Below are 27700 nucleotides of genomic sequence, written 5' to 3'. Positions count from 1 at the left end.
ATACACATGCATTTCAAGTCCTTGGTTTCAGCAACTCCTACAGGAGAATGGCTGTGTAGTAATTACAGTCTGTTGACTTTTTTCCTTCACTCACAAGACAATTTAAGCCACAACAAAGCATTTAGCTTCCTTTTTTCCAAATTGCAATAAACATTACATTTTTACATGTTTTTGTAAATATATATGTATATTATATACACTTAATGGCAAAAACCCTGTCTTTACCAAGCTTAAGTTGAATACTTCAGCTCTTGTATACAGTAATATAATTATGTGATGTATTATCATAAATATTGTTATAATCCGTAATATTAGGATTCGGCAACACACAGTGTTGCTATGGTAATAGATATGATAATAAACCACATTATGAACAGTATTTTAACATACAATCATTCACCATAAAGCAGGGTGGCAAGTTCAGCCAAATTCCACGCTACATTCAATAAAAACTTTCTGCAACATTTTTGCGCATCCAAAAACATTTCACTTTTCTGAAAGATTGTTTGTTTCACTCTAAACATTTCTGTAAGATTGTATGCTTGACTCTTACTTTGTGCGCATGTTGTATTCGAAAACAAATTTGCATCCACTCAATATTAGACTAGCAATCAATCAACAACAAAAAAAGAATCGTCATTAGTCCGGTCCATTACTCCTGCAAACTACATTTAAATAGCTACTTTTCAAAATATAGATTCAGCTGATTGTTTAACTTGATAAATAATACAACTTTTTAATATAATCTGTATCCAATGTACCGAAGACCAGAAATGCATAGTGAGCACCTGAACTCTGTACAGCCATGAATCCATCCTAACTTTGTAATGGATTTGAGACTCACAATGGGGCACTTATGCATTAATACTAGTCTTCCTGATATTGAGCAGTGTTATACATCACAGGTTAGTGCAAGATCAGCAATAGCTGCCATATGATATTATTTTAGATGTGTACACTAGAATGTAGAAATTGTCAAATGTATGTCTCTAGAGTAACTATGCAGATAGACCTTTATGCATAACCCCTTAATATGTGCACTACCAGATTGCTAATGGGGACGCCTGCACTGGTACAATGCCGCCAAGTACGGCTGGTACTGTGCAGTACCAGCACACTACCACTGGTGGTGGTCCTGTGCAGTAACAGCATTGGTACTGTGTAGGTACTATGTGTGCACCAGCCCAGTACCTTTGTGACAGTGTACCAGTGCAGGCATCCCCAATAGGAACCTGGTAGTGTAGATGTTTTTGTTAATTGTAGTTCACAATTTGTGACTTTTGTTTTAGTTCACCTCAGAAAATTACTAGTTTTGTAACAAACTATGAAACTTTTGTCACTTTTTACTGCACCTTTATGTACTGATATTAATAAACACAAAAATAAACCTCTTTTCTGCAATAAGCAAAACATTGTCTTGTCATTATCCACTAAAACAATTATAGCACAAGATTAATCAGGCAACCTCAAACATTAACACTCTTGCTGTTCAGACTAAATCCTCACATCCATGGCCGCATCAAATTGTACATTCTGAATCAAGATTGTTGCACAGGCTTCCAAAAAGTTGTCCTTGTACAATGTTTAGGTGGAGTACAAATTCATTTTAACTCATTTTGAAGTCAAAGAATATTCTACAATAGGATTTATTTTTGGAAGCTAGGAACAGATCTCAAAATGACAATGGATGATGTGCAATTTGATGTGCAACTTCAAGAATGTCATAAGTGAAATTTAATTACAAAGGTTTTGCCTTCTTTACCCTAGGTCCTGTTAACCCCATGAGTACTACTGCCTTGCTTACAGTGCCTCTGATTGGTTAATTACATGATATAATCTGAGTAACCAATCAAACTAGAGCTTTCAGATATCAGAGCAATTTAAAGCTTAACCCCCTTCAGCCTGACTGACTATTCTTACCCCATCTCTGATTGGCTCAATAAATGATATAGGAAATCAAAATAGTAGTGCCTATGGGGTTAATATAAATCTAAAATATGAAGTACACTTAATGTTTGGGGTCGCCTGTAGTCTGTGATCCAAATGTTAGTTTACCGATAGTAGTGTGAAATACACAAATAGCACAAAAATGCAATACACAAATTTACTATGTAAAAAAAAATCATTTCAGATACACAAATTTTTTTCACTTTGTACACGATCAATAGCAGTGGTATAAACTGTTTGTTTCAATCCAGTTCATGTCAGCATGTTCATTGTTTTTGTTGTGCCAACCATTTGTAGCAATGATGAATACACCAGCCATTCAGTCTCTATCTGCATTCGTAGAAAATATCTCCAAAAATACTCCAAAAATATCAGACGTCCACCATTTCAATAATAACATTAATAATAATAAAAGCATTTTTTCAACAATTATTCACAGTTATTTCAATCCATTGAGTCTGCATTAAACTGGTTGAATCGATTTCCCCGATGCAAACATATCTTGATACCTCTTTATTTCTTGTCCATCAAAATTTGTTTTACCACCGACGCCAATAATATTGTCTTTAAAACAACCTGAATCTCTTATGGAATCTCTGTTATTTGAGTCCCGCTTATTGGCAGCGTCTCGATTTGAGTTCTTTACATCAGCATTCTTCTTCTTGATTGATGTCGCCATGACAGGCGGCTGATGCGTGGCCGCTGCATGTTTTTTTGAGACGTGATAAAGCAGTCTATGTCTGCGTTTTGTTACAAGTAGTAGCATCATTAGAACTATACAGATTGCAAGTAGAATAACAAGAATGGAGAGTACTACAGGAATTACAGGGAACCTGGCTTTTCCAGATGGTGGCATGAAGCTCACTTCTGCTGTTGGACTAGCTGTGGTTTCTCCACCTGTAAACAATATGACAATTAATGAAAATTAATATTCGGTTTGGAAAAAGTAGAATGGAGCAAGTACTTCTGATAGTTTATAGTTGACTCTTTTCAACCACCACTTTAAAAAAAAATATATAAATCTTGTTGAAATTGACATGTGAATCTTACAGACAATATGTCCTGAAATATTTGCTTCATATAATATCTAACAAAAATCTTTTGTTGGTTAAAGGGGTGTGACCTGATCGATAGTCATCGCCCATTTTTCTCCATCAAAACTGAGATTTTGGTATCGGAGGAAAGCTCATTATGTTTCTAATTACCCAAGTAAAATTTAACACCCACGATATATTTCATTTATTCACAATTTGAAAACATGTTTTTTTAAAAGGTAGGCCTCAATGTAAGAGAGAAAACAGAACATGAAAAAACTTAGACCAAAACTGCCAATTACTTGATGTACCATCTGATAAGCTTACCTTGTGTACCATTTCTAGCAGAGTGTTTAGGTGGTACATCTGGAGGCTTATGATGTCTTGTGGGATAGGGATGTGGTAGCAATGATGGTTTAGCACCTAAAAACATGAAGAAAAATCAAAAGTTTGTGAACAATGATAAGATGAATTTAATATTGTCAGCAAGTGTAATACGTTAAGTCTCGGGTATCGAACATTCCCTTGAATTTTGACCAAAAATCAGTCACTTTCTGAAACAGCATTAATTTCCTGTTATCACAAATTGCCCCAAACTGACTTCTTTGATGGTAGCTATTTGTTTATTTTCCTAGAAATTTCTTTTTAGATTTAAAGAACACCTGTATCATTTCATTTCAAACTAAACTGTAAAATACTACAAAGATGAGACGTACCTTCTTGAATAACGACTGGTGGCAAAATTGTGGACTGTTTACTTTCTGTTGGTGGCACATCTGAAGAAAAAAGTAGAAGAGTGGTTTAAGAGAATACGAAAGATTATGATAAAGCAATACTCAGAAGTCAAAGTTTCCATCTATATTTCCACATGGTTTGTTTGTGTCAGACTCTTCAGAGTAATTTTACTTAGGGGAGGTCACACTCTGATGAGAACAATGGGTGTATTTCAGCTTCCAAGCATATGGTAACCCCAAGCCTTTGTCAAACACCCTTGCAATCCAGGATCAGAGTGCTGAAGGTACGATGATCCAACAAGCAGAACCAGCTGAAATTTATGATTTATTTATGACTTGACTAGGCCAATGATTCACACTAAATCGTAAGAATGCAAGTCTCAAATCCCATTATGAGTTATCTCAACTTGACTTGACTAGACCCTTGATTAGACATGGCTCAATTCAAGATTGAAGCCCTAAATTACTCGACTCGACTCATGATCTAAATGGCTCAAGTCGACTTGAAGGTCAAGCCTTAAATTACCCGACCACAAGTTTTGTTTGCAACCTTGTGATCAAGATCTGTAAATGGCTCAAGTCGACTTGAAGCTCAAGCCTTAAATTACCCAACTACAAGTTTGTTTGCAACCTTGTGATCAAGATCTGTAAAGTTGCACAAAACCTCTAAAAGAATCTAATACACCAAGTACCTTAAACATGCAAATTGCCACCACACACAACAGAAGTGATTAGTCTTACCTGTGGGACATTTTGGACAGCAACCTCCAACTGGCAAAAATGGATTGTCACAGGTAAGTATGCCTGGACAATCAGGGATACTACATCCTACTTTGCCATCATGACACATGCAATGGATACAGTGGTCTACATCCCATGACTCTCCATCTACATAGGTCTGTCTGTCAAATTCACACACAACTACTGGAGATGTATCTATAATTGAAATGATAAAAGAACACATGTATAAGTATCAAGGTTCTTAAGACATTTATATAAAATTGCACCTTGTTTGTCATATACAACTTTAAAAGTATGGTGCAAAATTTCGACACAATATTGTACTGACTTTAAATGTTGATTGTCTGAAACTGCACTTCACGTTGCTCTGTGTCAGATGAAATTGCACCACAACTTTCAAAATCGGGTAAAAAAGTGCACCCCAAGGTAAAAAGATTAATTCGAAGACTGGTCTAAGGTGTGCCATTCAGTTATTCTTAGCGGTAAGCCCCTGAATTGTTGTTAAAATGGTTAATGCATTAATTTAAAGCCACACTGGTCACTGACAATATGTAAAGAGTTCAGAGGCACTGTGTGTTTGGAATAATACATATGAATTGCTAAGGTTTTTTCCATTACACATTCTGTTCTTACCTATACAAGTTGGACAACACTGTCCTTTTCTTAACACTGGCATCTCGCAATCAAGTAGCGGACATGTCTGTGAATAGCACTGCACCTGTCCGTCTGTACATTTACAGCTGGTGCAATCATCCTCCTTCCATGTAGCACCATTCTCAAAACTGATGCCACTCGCTAGGAGGCAGATACCAAACCCAAAGGCGACAGTTGTACCAGGATCTTCTGTGTCTATGAAGTGTGTAAAGAGAAAAATATAAGAGATATATAAGCACATGTTAAGTGAATAGAGCTGTTGGAAACTAACCGGGAGTCAGATCAATTCAGAGTGTGCAGAAAGTGTCTTGTTTCACTCTCACAACATTCTACTTAAATAGCTATTATTTCATACAACTGTGCATTACAGGTCCAACAAGCTTTGTACCTATTGTGTATGCACTGTGATCATTTGTGCAACTTCATCATGGGGAACTCAATGGGGGCTTAGGTCCTGATTGAAGTGGGTTCAAGTTCTACTTCCCCCAATCCTGCATTACACAACTGACTGTACACATACCATATTTCACATGAATATGCTGCCAATGGTGCACCCCTGCAAAAACAAGCCTTTTCACCTTACCCCACATACAATTTTCAAAAATACTTTATGCCAAATTTTGACTCCAGTTTTTAAGCAAAAAATGCAATTTTGACTCCAGTTTTTAAGCAAAAAAATGCATTTTTATATTAAGTCAAGAAATACTATAGGTCTATGGGAATCATACTTAGACAGATTGAAATAATCAGTGTGTCATCACAGGTCTCTTAATCCCATCAAGAGAATTCATTTTACTTTTTTCAATTTTGTACAAAATGTTGGAATCATAAACAATCCTTCACAAATCTTCTGCCAAGCTCTACAACAAAAGTTGAAAACATTCATGGTGGCACAATAAACAACATGTCACGGTTGATGCCAAGCTTATTATTTCATGTCAAATATGTTTCAGTGCAATACTACATTCCCATCACATGGAGATCATTAAAGCTCATCACCATTGTAGCCCCAAGTGAAGCCACCAACTCTATGATATGCATCACACATGATATGTCATCTTGAGGGCTTCATTACATCAGTAGGAGTTAAAGGTGGTGAGAAAGGTAACATCTAGTTGTCTGTGAATGGACTATTCCACTTGAAATCCATACACCCCTTATGGAAGACATGATCTTAATCTCTAACACAGGGGTGTAGATATCAAATGGAGTCACCCACTCAAATAACCCCATTTGAAATTCATGCTCCTTGTGTGGAAGATAAGGTCATGTCTTTTATAGGGAGTATGGACTTCAACTGGAATAGCCTAGTAACTGAAGACTACAGTGGAAGAAGTACCCAAGCACATAAACTTACGGCAAGTGGGAAGGCAGGAGTCATATGTCCTCTTTTGGCCATTTAACTAAAAATCTGCATTGTACCCCTCATGTCAAGCTTTGGGATCTCCTTTACAGAACCAATTCCATTCCTCTGTGTGTCAGATTTATTTGTCTCAATATTTGAAATACAAATTAAGTTGAGAACCCTTGGTGTATACTTATACTAACTCTCACTGTATTCTTTATATATCACATCATTTTTACAAACGAAACTCTTTCAAAGATAAGACTTTGTAATTGCATTTATGTCATAGTTACCTGGACATGATGAGCAGCAAGAGCCTGCTGTATATGTAGGTTTAGTGCATGGTAATGGCGGACATGAATGTGTTGAACAGAGGACATGGCCATCGTGACACACACAGGTTGTACAAGTATCCATCTTCCATGTCTCTCCTTCCACATAGTAGTGACCACCTATTGACTGACATATCTTCAGGCTCAACTTGACTTCTAGACTCGTTTCTGAATCTGCAATTATTGAAAGAAGGAAAAATGTTTTAAAGAGTTAATAAACATCCAAGGAAGAATCACTGACTTCCACTCATTAGGGGCCTATATCTCATATCTTTCAAATACAGTACCAGTTGTGGATATAAATGATAAGAATAACTAAATCAAACTAAACAAAAAGTGTAGTTGAATTTCATGTATCACAACCAAGCAGAAACTTTCTTGTTTCTGTCTATAATTTTTATCAGTGTAGCATTGACTTTTTCAAAGCTAGTGCTGTTGTGATGATCCAACAGCTTGGTGGTGGGTAGTAATTTAGCTTTTATTGCAGTCTCAAGCTATAGATCAATGAGGTGACAAATGGTACCCACCTTCATCTCTGTTCATCAGTTAAAAAAATGCATAGATGGGGAGAAGGGTACTTTTGAAGGACAAAAAGAAAAAGGTCAGGCTACTGTAAGTAGCACAACCTGTTTGGCAAGCATACAGCAAGAGGCCAGCCCAAATGATAGGACCAAATTGCCGACGCAACCTCTATGGATAATATGCATGTATGATTGTTTTCTCTTTACTTTCACACTGCCTTTTCAGTGGAATAAAACATGCAAAATATAGGCCTATTTATCTAAGGGTATTGCCTTAATACTTTTTGGAGTTAGGTGTATTCCTATAAAGCTTTGTCATCTCCACTTACTGCAATACAAAATTACTTGCTTCACACTTCACCTACTGCAGTAAGGCATACAGACACCAATTAATCTGTATTTGAAAGGAGATATGGGTCCAACTATGGTCACCTTCAGTTGAACTTTGACCCACAAAGCATCCAATGTCCACTTGATTGACAGCAATTAGTGTCGCTATCAGGAATAGTGATCTAGATAGTTGTCTTTAAAGCATGCTTTTTCCGCACTGCATACAGTTTGTCAAACCAAAATCAGAGGGAGTTTGTGCAAGAGATTACAAACATATCAGGCAACTTTTAAGAACAACAAATTGTTTTGGTAAGCTTAATTGGCAGACTGCTCAAATTTCTTCTAGAACACTTTTGGTTAAGTTAGCAGAAGCCTAGATTTTATGTACAGAGAATTTATAGGTGCGATGACTTCCCTGCTAACATTTGCTTTTGATAATTGTGAGTATAAATAAATGTCAATGTGTAAGGTTACTTAGATACTCTGATATGTTTTATAAGCTCCAGCTCTAAGCTACATGCTTTGGAATGTATGCCTAAAAAGTTTTGTTTTACTTTATTTTAGAACTTCAATAATGGCATAGCTCATGCAGATTTTGTTTAAAAACAAAATCTGCATGAATGCAATGGTTTAAATCCATTTAGCATATTGGTGTTTTTTTGCTATTTACCTGATATATTGCTTATGATAAAGATAGTGGTGGTGAAAACGATGATGATATTAATAGTGATTAAATATTAAATCTGCAAAGCACTTTAGCTTTACATAATTATAAATACAGTGGTAATCCCAGTCTATCAAGCCTAGTATACTAGTAAAACAAGAGTTTATACCAAATCATGTGTCTATGGAAGCATCAGCCTTTCCCTTTTTTCCCCATTCCAACATGCAAATACTATACCTGTTACACATAGGCATTTTGATCAAAACAAGTATGTTTTTAAACTCAGTGATCCAGTCTGCATTCCACTCAATGAACAGGTGATGCAAAGTCTTGGTATGCAGCTAAACTCTCCACAACAAAAGGATGTAATTTAATGTTCATTGTGCCAACATTATACTTTCTTCTGTCACTTGACTAAATATATTACAATATCCTGCCCTTTCTCAAAGTTTTGTGCAGTATAAAAATATAACTTCAAATGTGAGTATCAAACTGTACTAATTCTGCCCAATATAGGCCTACATCTTTTTGCATTTAACTCCATGGACACTACATGTACTACCTTTCTTACAAAGCACCTGATTGGTTATTTACACAATATAATCATCTGAGTAACCAATAAAAATCGAGCTCTTAGAATTTAAGTATAATTGCCTTTAGACCTGACTATTCTTATGAACCATATGTGTATCTCTGACAAACCCATAATTGGGTTAAGAGAAGAAAAACAGACAAACAAAAAACAAACAGATCTATGGAGTGAGCATGAGCGGGAGAGTGAGACAGACTGAAAGAAAAAAGTGACAGTGACACAGAGAACAAGAGAGCAGAGAGAAAGTATCACAGTGGCCTGTAAGAAACTGTGAGAAAAAGAGATAGACATACAGACAAAGACAGAAATGAGGCAAAGATCAAAAAGTGAGTTTAAGATACATCCTTCTGCTTGCATATAAAGTCATACCAGCAATGATTGGAATGACCTAGATAGTAGAACCCAGCCATGCCTGCACCTGTAATTCCTCACACAGGTGTGAATACTACATAGCAGGAATAACTAAAGCCAAAATAAGCCAACACACGATGGAGTTCCAACAACTAGTCTACTGGGGAATCTACCAGAAAAAGTCGCATTTCAGTCTGTTATTAAAGACAAAAATAAGATTCCAAATTTGTAACAAAAACTAACAAAATAGTGCTGATGCAGTTGTTTTGTGCGTGCATTTATGCATGCGTCATTTTGAGCTTTAGGTTTATGCGCAAACTCTTTGAGAAAGCATGCTCATATTCATTGGTCACTCCCCCCACAAACACATTGACACAAATACATTAAAGGAGTATTTCGTGATCCTAGCATCCTCTTTTTATGACATTTTTCAGTAGATATCCACGAAAAAAGCTTATTTCCAAAATTTCAAATTTGGCGATATTTTTGCTAAACAAATTAATCTGCAAGAAATATTTGGTACATAAACATTATGTACCCAGAGGTATCCAGTGGTGTAAAAATCTCAACTTTTTTTGGGAAAAGTGGGGGATGAGGCTGTGGATCACGAAATGCCCCTTTAATTCACACAAAATAATTACGAAGTCCAAGTATGACCAAAACTGCATCTAATATTTAAACAAAACTTATTTTATCTGGGTATGATTCACTTCGCCTATTAAAAAAATTTCCAACAAGTCACTTGTCGAATAAAAAATTGTCAAGGTTAGCTATAGCAAATCAAGAATAGGCCTTACAACAGTAGCATCAGTGCAAAAAACTAGTAAGCAATATCTCTGTCTGTGTGTGTTGACTTAATGCTCTGAGCTATGATGAATTGAGGATAAGTCTGGCATTAAATTCTTCCTCTGGGGTACTTTTTTCCTTCCTTCTACTAAACTTGTTCTTTCCTTTTGACTCGCCCAAAAGACGGCCCGACAGACAAAACTTCACGTGAGACAGGAATCATGGCATGGCTACAATGTCACTGAATGGTACAGCAGACAACATTGTTATAGAATTATAACGTGATTATTCACAAGGTTTCTAAAAGGTCTTCAATGTTATTGTTGTATTTGACAATGGTCTTGAGTGATATGGAAGCAAAGGATTGCTATTAAACTTTGAAAAGTATGTGTGTAATGCAATGATTGAATGTTTCCAAGTTCCAGTGTTCAATATACGATGTACTGTATTTTGTAATTTGTTAAAACTTACTTTTAGCGATCCACCACGGACCATATTTTTTTCAGGATGATACCCTTAAATCATTTTCTTTTTCAGGAATATCAACTAAATATGAAGAAAATTAAAGGTTACGTCTTTATGATCATGTCCCCTATAATTGTCCGTATACCTTCCTTCAGTCAGTAAAGTAAAATCATATTTTGAGATTTTCTCAAACTGTTCATTTTTGCAGGAATCTGTTCTATGGTAGTTGGATTCCTTGCATCATTTCCTTTCTGAGAATGTATACTTTTCTATACTTCTCATCATTACATTTAGAGATACATGTACAATAAAAACAATATCTAATTTTATTTACTGACTTGAGAGAGGTATAGAGCCTACAGACTATAAATAGATTTGTACTAAATTCCTTTATGCTCAGGCATTTGACATTTGTCTTTCTTGACATGACAAGATAGCTTTTTCATTGCAGGAGTTAGTTACTACAGAAGTAAATATTCTTTAAAAAACTTACATGTGTGGGGAATAATGTCGTTTAGGATGGATCTCTGAATGTCCCTCTGAATGGTGATGTGTGTCTCATTAATACTATTGCAATGTGTACCTGATGCCACCTACATGATCTAATCTCAGCCAAAGGTTGCTTTACACATGAAATAATTTCTTTGTTTCAAGCCAGTTCCTGTTTCTCAGACTCCACGTAAGTGTTAAAAGTGTCATGTAGATTCAACAGTACATCATTATGTGTATCTGCATTTTACTGCAAGGTCTTGAGAAGTTTTCTTGTTAAAATCTACATCACTTTTTTCATTTTGCAAAGAACTTCTAATTACTAAAATTATATTCTCTATTCATTCTTTATCTGTATTATTTTCTTGTTTATTTAAATAACTTAAAGTCTGCATTTTTTTCAAGTAAAACTAGATGGCACGCAACAGAACTCTACATGGCCTTAAGCATATCAATACAATCAATTTCGACTGCATTAAATCACTTCCGCACACAAACTTGTCCAAATTGTACAAAACTGGAATAATAATAAAGCTTTAAGGAAACGGCAAAGTCTGCAATAATTGTTTTTTGTCTGTAATCGTGCCAGAACAAAATGACATGTATCACCACATGCTTGGTTGATAAAGATGGACGATCTAGATAGCGCATATGGTCATGGATCGTAACGTGACCCATTTATCTTGATCAGCATTTGTAATAATAGCCTATTCTTTTGTTCTTATTCATTCTGGATGACTCAATCTATCGAATCATTTCTGATATCAGATGAGATATGCATCTGTATGCAATTTTATCATCTTTCCGTAAGTGTAACATAATCTTGAAGAGTTATGTTCAAAAATAGATCTGTGTGCTGTTGCTATGTGCAACAAGTTCATACAAATGTTACATAAGGATCTAATATTATTGTGATCATAATTGTTTTCTTCATTTTGAAATTTCTCTCTTTCTTTCTACATGTCCCTCTCTTCCTCTGTCATGTCTGTTCTGATATCTCACTGTCTGGTTCTGTCTTTTTTCTTCCTTTTTTAAGAGTTATCTGACACAGAATGAGATTGATCCCCAACTCCTACCTACATTAAACAATGACACCATGATTAAGATTTTACAAAACCTGTTTGCTGTGATTGCTCCTGAAAAGGAGACGGTTTATTGGTGAGTCACACAATTAAGGCAACTCGCTACGCAATACACATGGCGTGCAATTTCACTCAAGACAAGAAATAAAATGAATGTATGTCAAAACCTGTATAAAACTTCAAATACTTGTTTTGTACTGCTATCTCATGTTTTACTTTTCAATTACCAATTATGAGGTAAGCTTGATGGAAAGTAATACAAGAAAAAACATGCACAGATGATGTCTCATTTGATCAATCTCATCTCATCAAATAAAGAGTCAAGTACAATAAGGGTAACTCAAACTCAAACATGCTCATCTGTCAGGACACAGTTCTTTTAATGACCTTATAATGACCTCTGAATTAGCTGGCTACAAAAACTCATCCTCTATATTTTGAGATCAAATTTTGAGCTCTGTTCAGTAAATGAAGATTGTTGAACTTTTCCATTGGAAACTATACCATAGCACTATGGACCACAATGGCCTCATCCCAATGACATAGTTCAGTAACCTCAAATAGGGCAAAACTTGATCTTAAGTTGCAGAGTATGAGTTTTTGTACCCAAATTTTCAAAGGTCATCCAATTATTGTACAAATGTATTGGGGTTAATGAACTGTGACTTGATAGATGAGCATGTTTTGGATCCTAGTGTAAAGAATCAGCATCACAATCACAATCAATCCATCCATCCAGTCAATTCCAAGTTCGTGACTAGAGCTTATCTACAACACAAGACAAGCTGTCATCACCATACAATGGGAATGTTGTCCCACGAGGCTATCAAATCCTACTCAATAACCTGAACAAACCCTGCATGCAATGACAGCCCTGTGGAATTCAACTCCCTTATCTTAAGTATGCCACTGATAAAGAGCCCTAGAGCGGGAACTATCAGTCATATCTCAGACATGTAGCATGGTTGACACATATCAAAATGGTGTATCTTTTGCTTCCTTTCCAAGCAGAATACTTTCTTTTACTATAGTTTGCAGCACATTATTCCTCTTTCTCTATCATAATATGTTAAGGAAGTTTATGTTACAGCAACATTAATGCCAAATACTTCCTTTGTCATAGGTTGGAAATTGTAAATATAACCATTATAGAACTTACAAGACAGATCTTCCTTAAGCCATGGCCATTTGGGCTATGCCAGTTGAAATCCATACACCCCTTATGGAAGACATAACCTTAATATTTCACACAGGGAGTGTGAATTCCAAATGGGGTAATATCTGAATAGGTGACTCAATCTGAAATCTAGATTCAGGTCATTTTTTTCACAGGGGTGTGTGGTTTTCAACTGGAATAGCTCATTATTTATATTGCTTAACCTTCTGCCATCCATCCCAAATCAAATTCAGTATCTGCATTGTTAATTATAAGCAGATACTACCTTTCACTTTGGGTGCAGACTGAATCTAAATATCTGTCTCTCAGAGATAAACACAGTATCTACTGTGTAATTTACTTGTAGATACAGCATATTACTTTGGGAGCAGACAGACTCAAAAACACCTGTCTCCCAGGTAAGAAGACAGTATCTGTCACATTATATATCTACAGACACTGCATTATTACTTGAGACATCAATTTTACAGTCAATTACCACATCTGATATATGACAGGGTAAAGAAAGTAAGATAATCAATAAACCCCTTATATACTTACCTTTGCATGATGGACAGCACTCTCCTTGTTTGATGACAGGATCTTCGCAGGCGGGCACAGGACATGTGATAAGTGAGCACATCTCGTGCCCATTATGGCAGTAGCACTCCCTGCAGCCGTCATGCCAGCTTTCTCCGTCCTCAAACATATGACCGTCCAGGGATAGACATGACCCCAGAGCTGTGGGTTTTAGTGTGGATGATGGTCCAGCTACTGGGTAAGGGGAAACAAAATAAAAAAGTATAAATTTTGTTGTCAAGTGATCAACAATTTCCTTGGCACACCATATTAAAGGAAAAGGGCATTCATCTTGACACACCTCATTGCTCACTACACTAAGCTAACAAATCTTCATTTCTGCTCAATCTTTAAATGTATCTTGCTGATGTTTGAATGATTATGATGTAATCAGCAACATTGATCTCAAATAAATCCAACGTTTTTTTTCTGCTCAATTCTGGAACTTATGTTAAAAGTTGATTTTTGAATGATACTGATATAATTGGCAACATTGATCTCAAACAAATCCAAAGCTTTAGCCTGCTAACAAAATCAATCAAATATGATGTCACATTTCCCCCCACAAACACCCAATAAGAATGAAAATCTTTTCGAAGTTGACATTGAATATCCTTTTATCTGATCATGTGTCATTGTGTAAATCCTTTGGCAAGATTTAACATACATCACATGATCAATACTGATTTTCCTGTACATGTATTCACTATTCAACAACAAAAAAAGTTTCTGGCAACTTTTTTTTTTTTATAAAAGGAAATAAATCCATTCATTATTGTGCAATCACAAATCATTTATGACAATTTCAATTTGGCTATTAAGATTCCATACATTTCAAAACTTCACTTCTTCAACAAAAATAAACTTAGTTCTATCCAAGTCAAGGGCAAATTTCAGACCTCAGACATTTTACACACCAGGCAATAGGAAAGTCATTTGTCTCATGAACTCTACATGCTCTCAACTTTTTCTCCACATTTCGTAACTAATTTCTTGCCAAAAGCGGAAATACATATAAATATAGCTTTGTTGTAGTTTTCATGTTTCGTTTCCTATATGTAACTGTTTAACACCAGAGGACATGCATTGCTTCTGTCATTTAGTTCATTATCCATTTCCATCCGAAACCATGTGCCCAAAATATGGCCACTTTTGTATAAAATAGTCCAAAACTTTCAAAGTATGTTGTGTCACTTTTTAAAGACAAATATCAAAATTTGATTGAGAGAATACCCTTCGCATACTAAAGCACAAAAATTTCTAGTATTGATTGTACACACTGTGGAAAATCATAAAATGAAGAGACTTATAATATCAAAATGTTCAAAAGTCTATAGTCTGCTGAACTTTAGACCACCTTACAGATCTATACAAAATTTGTGAAATGGCAAATTTATTTTGAATTATATTGTCTGTTGCTCTCCTAAATGTCCCCTGTTCCTTCAGGGCACCCAGGCCAGAGTCCCGGTTGTAAAGACTAGTCTTTGACAAAGAAGAGTTCCCTGATGTAAGTCTCGGGAACAACCAGGCCAGACACATGTTGTCAAGATTAGTCTTTGACAAAAGTGGGTTTGTTGATACAGGAAGGTGTAGTCTTTTTGTGGGGGACAACCAGACCAAGTACAGACTGCTCCCAATTCCTGATTTTGTTAAATACATATTTTGTCTTGGGTACCAGCAGGTTGGAATAGCATCCAAATAAATCCTTAAGCAAGATATAACTCCGCTTGTATCATAATCAACTTTTTGAGAAAGGTCCAAAATGTTTGGGTTTTAACGAGTTGGAAATTAAGACTATGCAGACAAGTTTTTACAAGAAATTCCATAATAAAGGATCTGCTTGTTGCCACTAGGTAACAAACCAAATTTGTGTATGTGGGGGGAGGGAGGGAGCTGTCTCTGACACCATAAGGTACACCAGGTAGCCAGACTCAAATTGTACATAAGTGGGTTCATTGATAGTAAGGAGTAGTCTCAGTGGGGGGGGCAATATAAATTTCAGGGTGGGAGAGCAAAAAAAATCAGAATTTTAGGCAAATTTTTGGAGTTTTGCCCCAAAAGTGTCTTATCTTGACTTGAGGAATGGAGCAAGGCACATGATTGGGAGAATTTGGTGCATCCCAGCTGGCGCTGTCACTGAGTAGGATAATATTCTAGTAGGATAATATTCTAGTCTTTGACACAGACATGTATTCACCAGTGCACAAAAACATTGTTTCTTCACATACATACAATGACCAGGTGTGATACCTATATCATTTATATTGCCTAAGTCATAAACTCATCCCTAAATCTAACCCTTATCCTCCTATCTAACCCTATCATACTAACCTCAATTCTAACCTTAACCAAACATCTTACCTACACCCAAGAATCACTTTTCAACCAAACAATGTTAAGAGCACTGACAGTATTGAGCAAGAATTCAACAAATTTCTAAAAGTTCTAAAAAGCATACTGCATGCAAATGAAGTAACCCACTTGGTGTTATTGTTAATGCATCCTCAGGCGGTTTCTTAGCATCAGTAAATCAGGGAGAGGGGGAAAAGGCGTTGCTCTAATTTCCTCCACACCAGTATCCATTTCACTATCGGATATCCTGACCTTGTTACGAAATAGGGGGTAACCTATTTGCGTGTGAAGATTCTTGGGCGAGTTTCCTATTGCATGGAAGTAAATAGGTGAGGCATCAAATTCAATACCATCCTTTTCTTTCCCTGCTATGATCCCTGTAGAGTTAAGCTAACCTAAGCAGCATGATTCAGACATCCTTTCATATCAAAAGAACAGGCCTACACAATGTATAAATGCCTACAGCTTTGATTTGCAAATCTGTGGTAGAAGCATTACTTCTATATGATGTGTGTGCCAAATCGGCGATGACAAGTTATCAAGGTGTGTAGATATAATGTGACTTCAATACTTCATTATCTTACTCATTTTCATATGGTAAAAGTCCTTTACAAGTTGGACCTATAGTTGTTGGACATAATACTTTGGTGTTATTATTTAACACTAGGAAAAAAGAGAATGTGCAATGATTTGAGCCAAAATTCCATTCTAAATTGTGAACACAGGTGAAATCTATATAAATAAAAGGAAGTCGCTAAATCTTGTCCAGAAGCAGTCTCCGAGATGATTTGACTTTCAGCTCTGATTTATTCGTACATTGATCGGGTACATATTGCCATTAAACCATCTGACGTTCATTTTTGCAAAACTATTCAATCACTATGGAAATAACAAAAAAATGGTCGGTTGCTAGGCCGTTGAGGTCAATAACCTTATGGGTCAGGTCATGATAGCAAACGCGTCAAATGCAAGCGATGTCCAACAGCGGTAAGTGGCGAGTCACGCACCTCTTGGCGACATGGTTTCACGCGCATTGCTGCGCATGGTATGGACGCACTTAATGTTGGCTTACCGCGAGTAGGCCTACGTGCGTGTCGTGATTTACTGCTTCTCTGAGACAGTGGCGGATCCAGGAATTTGGGAATCGGGGGGGGGCACACTCGAAGTTTTTGTCGCCACCTTTTTGAATGGCCACTTAAGCACCATTGTGTCATAGCACATACGTGCAGCCGGCTGTGTCGCCTCAGAATTGGAAACTTGGTCAAAGCAAAGACCTTGAAGCAATTTTGGGGGGATCATTGGGTGTAAGCTGATGGAATGGGGGTCATTGGGTGACATATTTGCAAAAAAGTCCACTTTACCTGCAGAGGAATGTTAAAATGTAGCCAACAGAGTCGTGCAACTTTTCAGTATAGTCCGAAAAGGCTAAATGTTAGGGTGGATGAGGCCACTTTAGTGGAACTTGAAAGTCCACATTTTGGAAATTCTGCGTCCCCACAAATAAATCCTGGCTATGTAGGCCTAGCTATTAACAACACGGGCTCGCTTAAAATGTTTTGCTGCAACTTTAAACATGTTGCTTACATGTTTTATACCATTATAACCCGAAAATGAAACTTTTTCTAGCAACCTCTTCTAACATTAATGTTTTATGTTTGTTGGGATAAAGTTAAAATCAACCATTTTGTCACGAGCTGTTTCAAAAGAAATCTGAGAGATTGAGTCAGTAACAACATTATCACAGGTCTGGATAATCATTTTAGTCATAGCTTCTTTAATATGACAGTAGCTAACATATGGTTATCAAGCTTACATGATCATTACTATACTGGATGAATAATCTCCAAGACACCATGATTATCATCACCGTTGACCATGTTTACTAACCACCCACGGTTTACTAACCGCTCCCGTTTACTCAACTAGCGGGGACCCGCGCGAAGCGCGGGTCTCCCGCTAGTAGTGAAATAAAATTCATCAAAATAATTAAGTTGGGGCTTACAAATCTGGATTTCTTTGTATGTATTTATCTACAAAACATTGCAAAGTATACATACATATCAAAAAGGTTAAATACTTTGAAACAACATCGAGAGTCAACAGCACACAGTGGCATTAAATTAAGAGCTATTTTAGAATAGTGGTCACCATCACAAGCATAATCTGAACCCTAATTTTTTTTTTTTTTTTAATCGTAATCCTAGCCATAAAACCTAACCCAAAATTCCTGGGCTTAAAACGTAACCATAACCTCTTGGAATGGCTTCAAGTATTCTTAATCTTGCCAAAACCTTCTGTTGGTTTACTCAACCTATGTATTTGAAGAAATCCATTTATGATAGAGAAGCAAATAATCCTTTTGATGTCATGACATTATCTGCAGCAGAAGAGGGAGGGCTCCCAGGATCAAATTGTTCAACCTAAAGTCGCCTGTCCCAAGTCGAGGGCAATCACAGTAAGCTAAAAGAACTGACAACATGATGTATTATAACTTGGCCATAATCATCAAGACTGGGCACGTCCTAAAAAAGCCAATCCAGAATGGTTCAACCAAGGTAGCGGCCACACCCGGACATGGTATTCAATCACAAACAAAATCATTTGTTTTTGATATGCTAATTAGTTGATAATTCTTAAACATAAATTGAAAAACAAGTTGATTGAATGTGAAGATGCACCCTTTCTGACTGTATGAACCTGGAACTCTACCAGCAACTATACAAGTGCCTCTTTAATCAATCATAGATTAGCCTACATAATTTTCAAATCACGTTTTCATTCACATTTTTTTCTGAAACAAAACCATTGCTCACATACACCACATATTTCATAATCCATATTTCATGCTTATCTCAGTCCCACAGTTACTTTATGCATGTTTTATCTCTACCACATCATAATTTACAAAAAAAAAAAAAAGAGCACTTTAAACCACTCCTGTTCCAAACTCCTGATGTTTATTGCTCTGTTTGGCATTTATTGCTATAGCAATTTCTTAAAGCATATAATTTTCTGGCATGCTTTATTTATGTGATGTGTAATGTAAAATAACTAATTCATGCTGAGATTTTAAGTTCAGAGAATAGCCAATATATGTTATAATGTACGTATAGGGGTTAATATCACGACATACTACAGTGTGAAACGCTCAATTTGTAACATGGGTTCAGTTTCCTGTACAGCTAATGGGCTATTCTATTTGAAAGCCATACACCCCTTATGGAAGATGTGACCTTAATCTTCCACACAGGGAGCATGAATTTCAAATGGGTTTACCTGAATGAATGACTCCATTTGAATCTATACCCCTATGTGGGAGATTAAGGTTATATCTTCCATAGGGGTGTATGGATTTCAACTGGAATATCCTAATTGTTCCTAGCAACACAAAAATATTATCAAGTTTAATTTACGACAGTCCAGCATTATGTAGCCTATAATATTGGCTCTGCTCATAATCAAAGCACTCTGTTTCTTTGTAATATTATATGCAGACTATAAAATAATTAATAATTAGTCAAATATTGCAAAATTTGATTCAGTTTGACAAAGCGCCGTCTTACACTTCATACATCATTAATATGGGCTATATGGTTAAAGTTAAGCCTTGATAGCAATGCTTACATCACCTTATAAATAGCAGGACGCAATTAATTTACACCCGGTAAACTTGACACACACACTTTATTTTTCGCAAGTATGTTTATCAGGTTATTGATAGTTGCGAGGAAAGTGTAGGATTAATATTATACAGGCCTATTGCTATGGAATATTAAGTAAGCTTATTGAAAACACCTGGTGTAGCCTGTCTTTTATGAACTTGAACCTCTTGCATTAATTTTAGAACTGATTGAAACTTGAACCTGTAAGTATACAGGATACAACTTGTAGTGTTTGCTGCCCTCAACTATAATCCTCACCCTAAACCTCAAATCTCTTAATACCATAAGCATTACCATACCTGTACTAACAATATCTTAGCCTTAGCCCTAGCCCTCAAACCTAATCCTAACACTAAAATCAAACTCTTTATTCTAATATTTTGGAATGGGTAGCAACTATTCTATACAGACGTGTCCAATATCTGAACAGCCTTTTTGTTATACACATTGTTAGTGCACAAAAAACAAATTTGTGCTGAATTTTTACCATTTGCACAATTTTTTTTTAAATCAAAATTTAAAAAATGACATTTATTTATTGTTGACATAAGTTTGAGTTTAAAACTGTGTTGTTTACCTTTACATTTGCACAGCTGACAGCCTCTGTCATTAGTTTCAAAACCATGTGTGCAATGTTTGCTACAGCTGTCTAGAGGTGTACACCTCTCGCAGCTTATTACATTTGGGACAGCCCGTCCTACTGATCTGGAATCCATAGAGACAGAATTTATCGCAAGTATCCATCGGTGTGCATGGCTTTTTATGTTGGCATTTGCAGACCTCGCAGCCATCTTCATCTTTTCGAACCCGCACGGACAATACTTTTCACATGTGGTTATAGCGGGACAGATATCTGCAAAATAATAACATTCAATTATAGTAAATATAACATAACAGTATTTTCATCATATGCTACCTCTTTCCCACACAGATATGAAGGGCTATGCATTATTTCATTGCTTTACAAAAGACTCAGTTTAGCACAAAGTTATTCACATGATAATTTCTCTTCCAGAATAAAGGTAAGGTATCAAATTCTTGATCATGAGAGGACATACCTTCTGCGTACTGTTGCGTCAGCGTACTTTTTGTGGAATAACACAATCTCGCGATCTACGTGATCTTGCCTAGCGACGACCATATTCGAAGATTATGATTGGTCAATTCTCAAAAGCTGTGCTTGCTCACTCCATAAGAGTGTGGTCTTTGCATAGTACGTTCGGCACAAATATATGTGCGTACCCAAGTTGGCTCTCATGATTGAGAATTAGATATTTTGCCTATAGCTAAGAACAACTAATATACCAACCTTTAACGCATTCACATCGTTGACATCCTTGGCTATCTGTTCTATACCACGCTGACATTGCAAGGTACAATTAAATGCAGGACAACCTGGTGAGGTTGCTTCTACGATGTTCTCTTTTATTGTGGAAGTTGTCCCTGTTACTGGTGTAGTGTCTGGTGGTATTGTTATAAATGTTGGTTCTATGAAGAAGTAGAAAAGAAAGTTCAAGAGAATTTAATGTAAAACAAAATACTAGTCATTGATCTCAATTTTTTTTTAAATGTCCATAACTCAAAGAACTTTAATATGGTTTTTAGACAGGCCAGTATGTAGCATCCTCCCCCCCCACCCCCAAAAAATAATATCAAATTTTCAGGTTAACAACAGGCAAGGCTGGATTTACCACAGGGCCAAGTGGGCCCGGGCCTGGTTGTATTAGTCAATCACTATCCATGCTCTCTAGGTACTTGCATAAAATGTCTCTCGCATGGGGTGGGGTAGGGCCTTGGTTCCTGGCTGACGGGGATCAAAAACCCATCCCCTCTGATTATATGCCCGGATACAGCTCACACATTCGTTACAAATTCTCTTTGAGAATACCACAACATAGGCCTACATTGTAAAGTGTTTTTCCTAAAAATAGAATTCCAATCTACCAGCAGACTTATGAATTTTTTGATATTTTAATTGTTTTTACCACCTGCAGCTTTGTTATATTTTTTCATTCCACTGACATTTTAACCCTAATATGTGCACTTGTTACTTAATTACAATGACATTTTTGGCAGATATAAACAAAAACTTCAATTTTCTGCAAAACATGGGTTTCAAGTTCATACTTTCTCTACGGTTCAGGTCAGGAGCTTGAGCTGGTTGCCCAAGGCCCTATATACTAACACATGAAGGTATTAAATACTGGGAACCGATCAAGAAAAGCTTTTGGTATCCATGAGGTAAGATTACCTAGGCAACCATGTCACCTATTTACCACTGCATTAAACAATGTCACAATGCCATGAAACATATACTACCAATTATTTACATTCATGTAACAGTCTGCTAGGTTCTGAAAACATACAAATGTAATATACACTGGGTTAGATGTTGATTTGGTTGTTTCATGGGGGTCACCTCTCACTTAGGCTGCTGCCTTCAAACCTGGGACAACACTATGTTTAGGCATGGTCTGTGCGTGTGGCCCAACTTTTTGAAGTTTTGCAATAGTTATTTCTATCCATGTAAAGCGATTTGACAAATGAAGGAGAACATATTACTGTACGTTTATAATTCAGGTACACGGTGGTCGGTGATCAGTCGAACATTGGCAATTACACCAATTTTCTTCCTTCAACATAGCTTTTTTTAAAGGTAATTATTCTTGTGCCAGCAATGCCAAAAATACCTTTATAACCAGTTACTAAAGAAGTAGAAATCAGAGTCATGAATTATCTTGTATGCTGTGGGTGGAGACATATGCTTCTTCTTTTTTGTTCATTTTTTTTCTTTTCTTCAAAATTTCATTTTGTTTATATCAACCTTTAGCAAATGCAAAATACATATATGATTAAAAGTGCAATGTTAGTAATAATGATCAAATTCATGATCACACTCATTTATATTGCTGTCAAGAGTTGAATAATTAATTTAAAAAGTTGTCTGCATTTTGAATCCACACAGAAGCCTAGTCAAACAAGAGTCAAACAATTTCTTTCACTCTTTGTATTAATTATGAATGGTAGCAATTTACCCTGTGGTGAATCAGTTAGATTCAGCCACATACAGAAACATGTCTGATAAGTACACTTTTTAGCCACTATTGTCTGTCAATCGATTAATAAATTATTCCAGACATTGTTGACAACTTTAATAATGACACAAGGATAGGACTAAAGCAAGCGGAATAACTGAACACATCCAGAATTTGTACTCTGAATTCATCAAGAAAAAAATAGATTGATGTTACAACTTCAGGTTGCAACAATCACATGCACACAATCCATTCTACATTGTAGAGTTGTGGTTAAGATTAAAACATACAAAGTTGTCATGAATTGACTAATTTATCTTTCTTTGATAGCATTGACTATTGAAATGACACAGTGGTGACATCAGAGCAAGCCGGTCTGTGAAATGAATGATCATTGTGGTAGAAAGTTTGTTAAAAGAAATGATTTTCAGATAGATATGAACAAAAAACAAGTTCCACTTCATATTTGCTATATACATATTTTTCATCTTCAGCGACATACAACTTTCTTAAATTGGAGTAAAACGGTTTAATATAGTCATTTCATTGACTAATACATCTTTTCCTGGCAATGCCAATTGAAATCACAAAATGATGAGCACCAAAGCGTGCCGATCTATGTAATGTGAGCGGTCGTTGTCAAACAAAATGTTTGTTCATACAAATTTGTAGAGATAAGATCAAGAACAAGTTTACTTTCTTTTGTTCACTTTCTTCAGTAACATAAACATGTTTATTTAAATTGAATCTGATTTTCCCTGGCAAAGTAAATGATTCAATTCAGCGTGGCTTTAACCATAGTTATATATGTCATCCGAGCTAAATGTTTTAGCAACTAGATTTGGTACCAACTGGACAAATTACATTTTACACAGCATTCATACAGATTTTAGAATTCAACTTAGTAGGTCTTTTCAGTTTTTTGGTACAAGTATATGCTCCAGAGTCCAGAAACATCAAGTTTATTTCTTCTTTTGTTTTTGATAGTTTTTGGTGTACCAAAGTAGAACTCAAGTGTTGATAGGAAACAAAGACTATGGTTTCTTCCCAATCCCATCAATATGGACACTTATCATGCTTATACTAGGTATCTGGTTTTGGGGGTAATGTGATGAGAGCAAAAGCTATTTCAAAATTATAGCACTAAATTCCTGACATGAATTAGGTGCATGTCACTCCTACTATTGCAGGCCACAAGCACAAATAAGTGTGCTTATAATATGCATCCTTTTTAATATGTGCTTTTAAAAAAATACTTTGTAAGACCTGAATTATGTGGAGTGTATGAAATAAATAAACCTTTACGGAAATGCTATATTTCTGCTTCTTTAAAAAGTGTTACCCTTCCCAAAATTAAATGAGCATTTTATAGTTATGCCACTAACTGCACTGATAATATTCACCATTCTGGAATGTATCATATTTGTAAACTTTGGGATGAACACATTCCCTAATATTAGCCAGTTTAGCAAGAGCAGCATTATAATTAGGCCAAAAAAATATTGTTTGGTTGTACTACAACTGGTCCAAAAAGGTAAGGTTGGTCGGTCGGATTTTTTGGTTTTTTTATGGCCTTGTGGAAGCAAAAGAGACAAGGCAAGTTAAAGACAACATTTAATGTTTAAGGTTGTTACATGAATGCATGTATGAATTAAGTTGATTTCCGTTGGTCGGTCGGATTTTTTGGTTTTTTTATGGCCTTGTGGAAGCAAAAGAGACAAAGCAAGTTAAAGACAACATTTAATGTTTAAGGTTGTTACATGAATGCATGTATGAATTAAGTTGATTTCCGTTGGTCGGTCGGATTTTTTGGGTTTTTTATGGCCTTGTGGAAGCAAAAGAGACAAAGCAAGTTAAAGACAACATTTAATGTTTAAGGTTGTTACATGAATGCATGTATGAATTAAGTCGATTTCCGTTTGCGGGTAAATGGTAAAAGAACCAGCCGTTTAAACGTAAAAAAAACACCGAAAACCAGCTAGCAATGTTTACTAATTCAATGGCTGTTCAATAGAAGCAAATCAAAAAATATTTTATCCAATAGCAATTTTTTTAGTAGCACTATTTCTCCGGTTTCCAATCTTGAATAAAAAGTAATTTAGGGCCTATACCTTCATTTTTTTAATTTTTGTAAAAGAAAAAAAAATGGGTCAGCCTCAAACATTGGGTAGGTTGCTGGAGTACAACCAAACATCTTCTTTTTTTTTTTTTTTGGCCTAAAGAGGATATTCCCCGGATTGGATGAATATCTCTTATGAATACCCAAAGACACTGGCCTGCCTACTGACCTACTTCTGTAATCTTTCTGTGGCTTCTGTGCAATCAGTTTGAGGGTAAAAGTTTATCGCAAATGTTTACTGATTTAACCAAGATTACAATCAGAAAACACACAACAACTTGTATTATCTTATTGATTCTCTGAATATAAATGGGTACGACAGGTGTCTAATATTATTAATTTCATATTTTACATTGACACACATTTTCTATAATTCTTTAGGTTTTCCATAAAGGTCACATTGACCTTTTGTACAACAGACAAGTATTAGTTAGTTAACCTTACTGGATGGATGGCACAGCAGGGGCGGATGTAGAGGGGGGCGCACCCGGCGCAGGCCCCCTCTTATTTTTGCAGAGCGGTGCCTGACTTTGTTTATTTTTGCAGAGGGGCGCCTGATTTTGTGTGGGCGCCGAGCTGCCGTGGCAGCGGCGGTGGCTCGGCGCTCCCTCTATTGAAAATTCCTGGATCCGCCCCTGCACAGATATGTTCCTACAGTGGCAATTCTAATTGAATGAACTCAGCCTGACATAGCATGACGATTTTTTGTGTACACTGTGTGATGTACGCCAGCGCGTGCGACTGTGCATGGGTAACACGGAAGTAAATCCAACCATGCCAACGCACTCGTGATTGGTTAGTATTGTATCCATGGTCGTGCGTTCGCATTGTAGTTTGAAATACACAAAATATAATCGATGTTGGATCGAATACAGCTGTCGAAAGCTGCGTTCATTCAATTGGGATTCCCACTGTAGTAAAATCTTGCTTTGCTGCATGCATCTTGCCATTTTAGGTGCTGTCACACAATTTTGACTATTGAAGAAAGTTTCTTACATTTTTAAATCAGGCCCTTCCCCTCCAGTTTATTGCCAAAACATGAAATATCAGCTTATTTTGGAGAATTTTACTTGTTAGGTTCAGAGAGGTAACTGATGAGAGATCCATTTCTGATAGGTCCCGGGAACAAAAACGCTTGAATACACCAGCCTTTTGTTAACTCACCATCACACACTGGACAGCATCTGCCATCAACCTTCCTTGGATTGAGACAATGTGTTGCACAGCTTGGCATGGTACACATCATCTCCCCATTCAAACACTCACAGGAGGTACAATCATCTTGCTCCCATTTATCCCCATGTGCTTTGAATCCTGAAGGGGTAAAACATAGTTGTTTATCTTCAGCTTGGTAGCATTCTTGTGTGATGACACAATGGGCCATTCCGCCGCGACACTCACACGTTTTGCAGTTGTCCACCTCCCATGATTCCCCGTCAAGATATATTTTGTCTTTGTGTAGACATTCTTGGGTGACAATACCTGAAATTAAAACAAATAATCAATCAATTAGATAAACTAATATTAGCAATATTATAATCACATGGAAACGCTTCAGACATATAGCTTTCTTTCTTAGTACAGACTTCACTGTGTGAGGATCTTGACAATTAAACCCAGCAAATATTTCCCGCTATACAGTATTCTACAAATTTTACATATTAACATATTTTTTTCAAACCAACACCCAACAAAATGCCAGGAATTGTACCAAGGACCCAAACACTAGAAGTGAGTACCCTGAACACTGTGCCATGTTACCTCATTCTGCAGACACAGGCAGAGAAATCACTTTGCTCAATCACAGGTGATATTAGAAGTTTATGAGCCACCCTGAATGTTGTTATCACTTTTGATAATCATGATAATCTACCAACCTCCTCACATAATCTTCAAAGACATGGTCATGGACACAGAATTCAATAGATTAACCTCATTCAGGCGTCCCAATTTTCTTCTCCATTCTTATACTAATGAATACAAAATAAAGGCTAAGCCAGAAAGTGCATGTCAACAAAATTGCAGGTGACTAGTCTCACTATTTCTGAGCATCGGAAACATTGTTGATTAATCTCTATGTGGATGTATATGTGAAGTGCAAAACCCTAATCAGCCAGAAATTTTAACTTCACAAATCTTGTTACAAACCAATCTTGACTTTTAGGCTCAGTCAGTGCATCTACAGGACCAGAATACTTCAGCTATGCACTGTAGCTTCAAAAGTATTGGAGTACCTTTAGTGTGACTGATTTGGAGTACCTTTAGTGTAACTGAGGGAGATCAATGATGCATCATTCTTGCATAAGTATGTACGTTAATAAGAAGACAAGAATGAGGAGTATCATTAATTGATGGTTTGATAGCACACAGAAAAGATGCTACAATGTACCACAATCAAGGGGGGTCAGATAAACCTTTTATAAAAAAACTTTCACAGACATGACAGAGCATAGCAGGCTCAATCTGAGATTATTGTTATATAGAGGGCCATAGAGGGCTGTATGCATTGTACTGTACAAAAAGTAGCCTGGGTTCGGAACAGTAACCTCAAAGCGTGTACTGTCTTTGACACAGGAGTGCAACTCCTAAGTAATGGGTTTATAAATCTAATGTATCACCATTCATAAAGAGATGATGACACTTCTAAGCAGTTAATAAGTAGGAAAGTATGAGCAGTATCATTGATTGATGGTTTGATACTACTATACACTGAAAAGACTGAGTAAGGTG

The 27700-nt window shown here is 36.3% G+C and overlaps 1 protein-coding gene across 1 annotated transcript in view; it reads right to left on the bottom strand.

Moving 5' to 3' along the window:
- Positions 1-2306: 2306 nt before the first annotated feature.
- Positions 2307-27700, bottom strand: part of LOC140152013 (cysteine-rich motor neuron 1 protein-like) — a 142245-nt gene continuing 116851 nt past the window's right edge. The window contains 12 exon segments of the mRNA XM_072174313.1: positions 2307-2844; positions 3309-3404; positions 3698-3757; positions 4457-4651; positions 5090-5305; positions 6749-6961; positions 13785-13994; positions 20394-20493; positions 20495-20619; positions 20622-20669; positions 21122-21304; positions 26135-26452. Of these exon segments, the coding sequence (XP_072030414.1) occupies positions 2411-2844; positions 3309-3404; positions 3698-3757; positions 4457-4651; positions 5090-5305; positions 6749-6961; positions 13785-13994; positions 20394-20493; positions 20495-20619; positions 20622-20669; positions 21122-21304; positions 26135-26452 (2198 nt within the window). The 3' untranslated portion in view covers positions 2307-2410.

The sequence above is a fragment of the Amphiura filiformis genome, chromosome 5 (genome assembly GCF_039555335.1).
Source record: "Amphiura filiformis chromosome 5, Afil_fr2py, whole genome shotgun sequence".
In the NCBI taxonomy this organism is placed as follows: domain Eukaryota; kingdom Metazoa; phylum Echinodermata; class Ophiuroidea; order Amphilepidida; family Amphiuridae; genus Amphiura; species Amphiura filiformis.
This window is presented reverse-complemented; position numbering and strand designations above follow the sequence as displayed.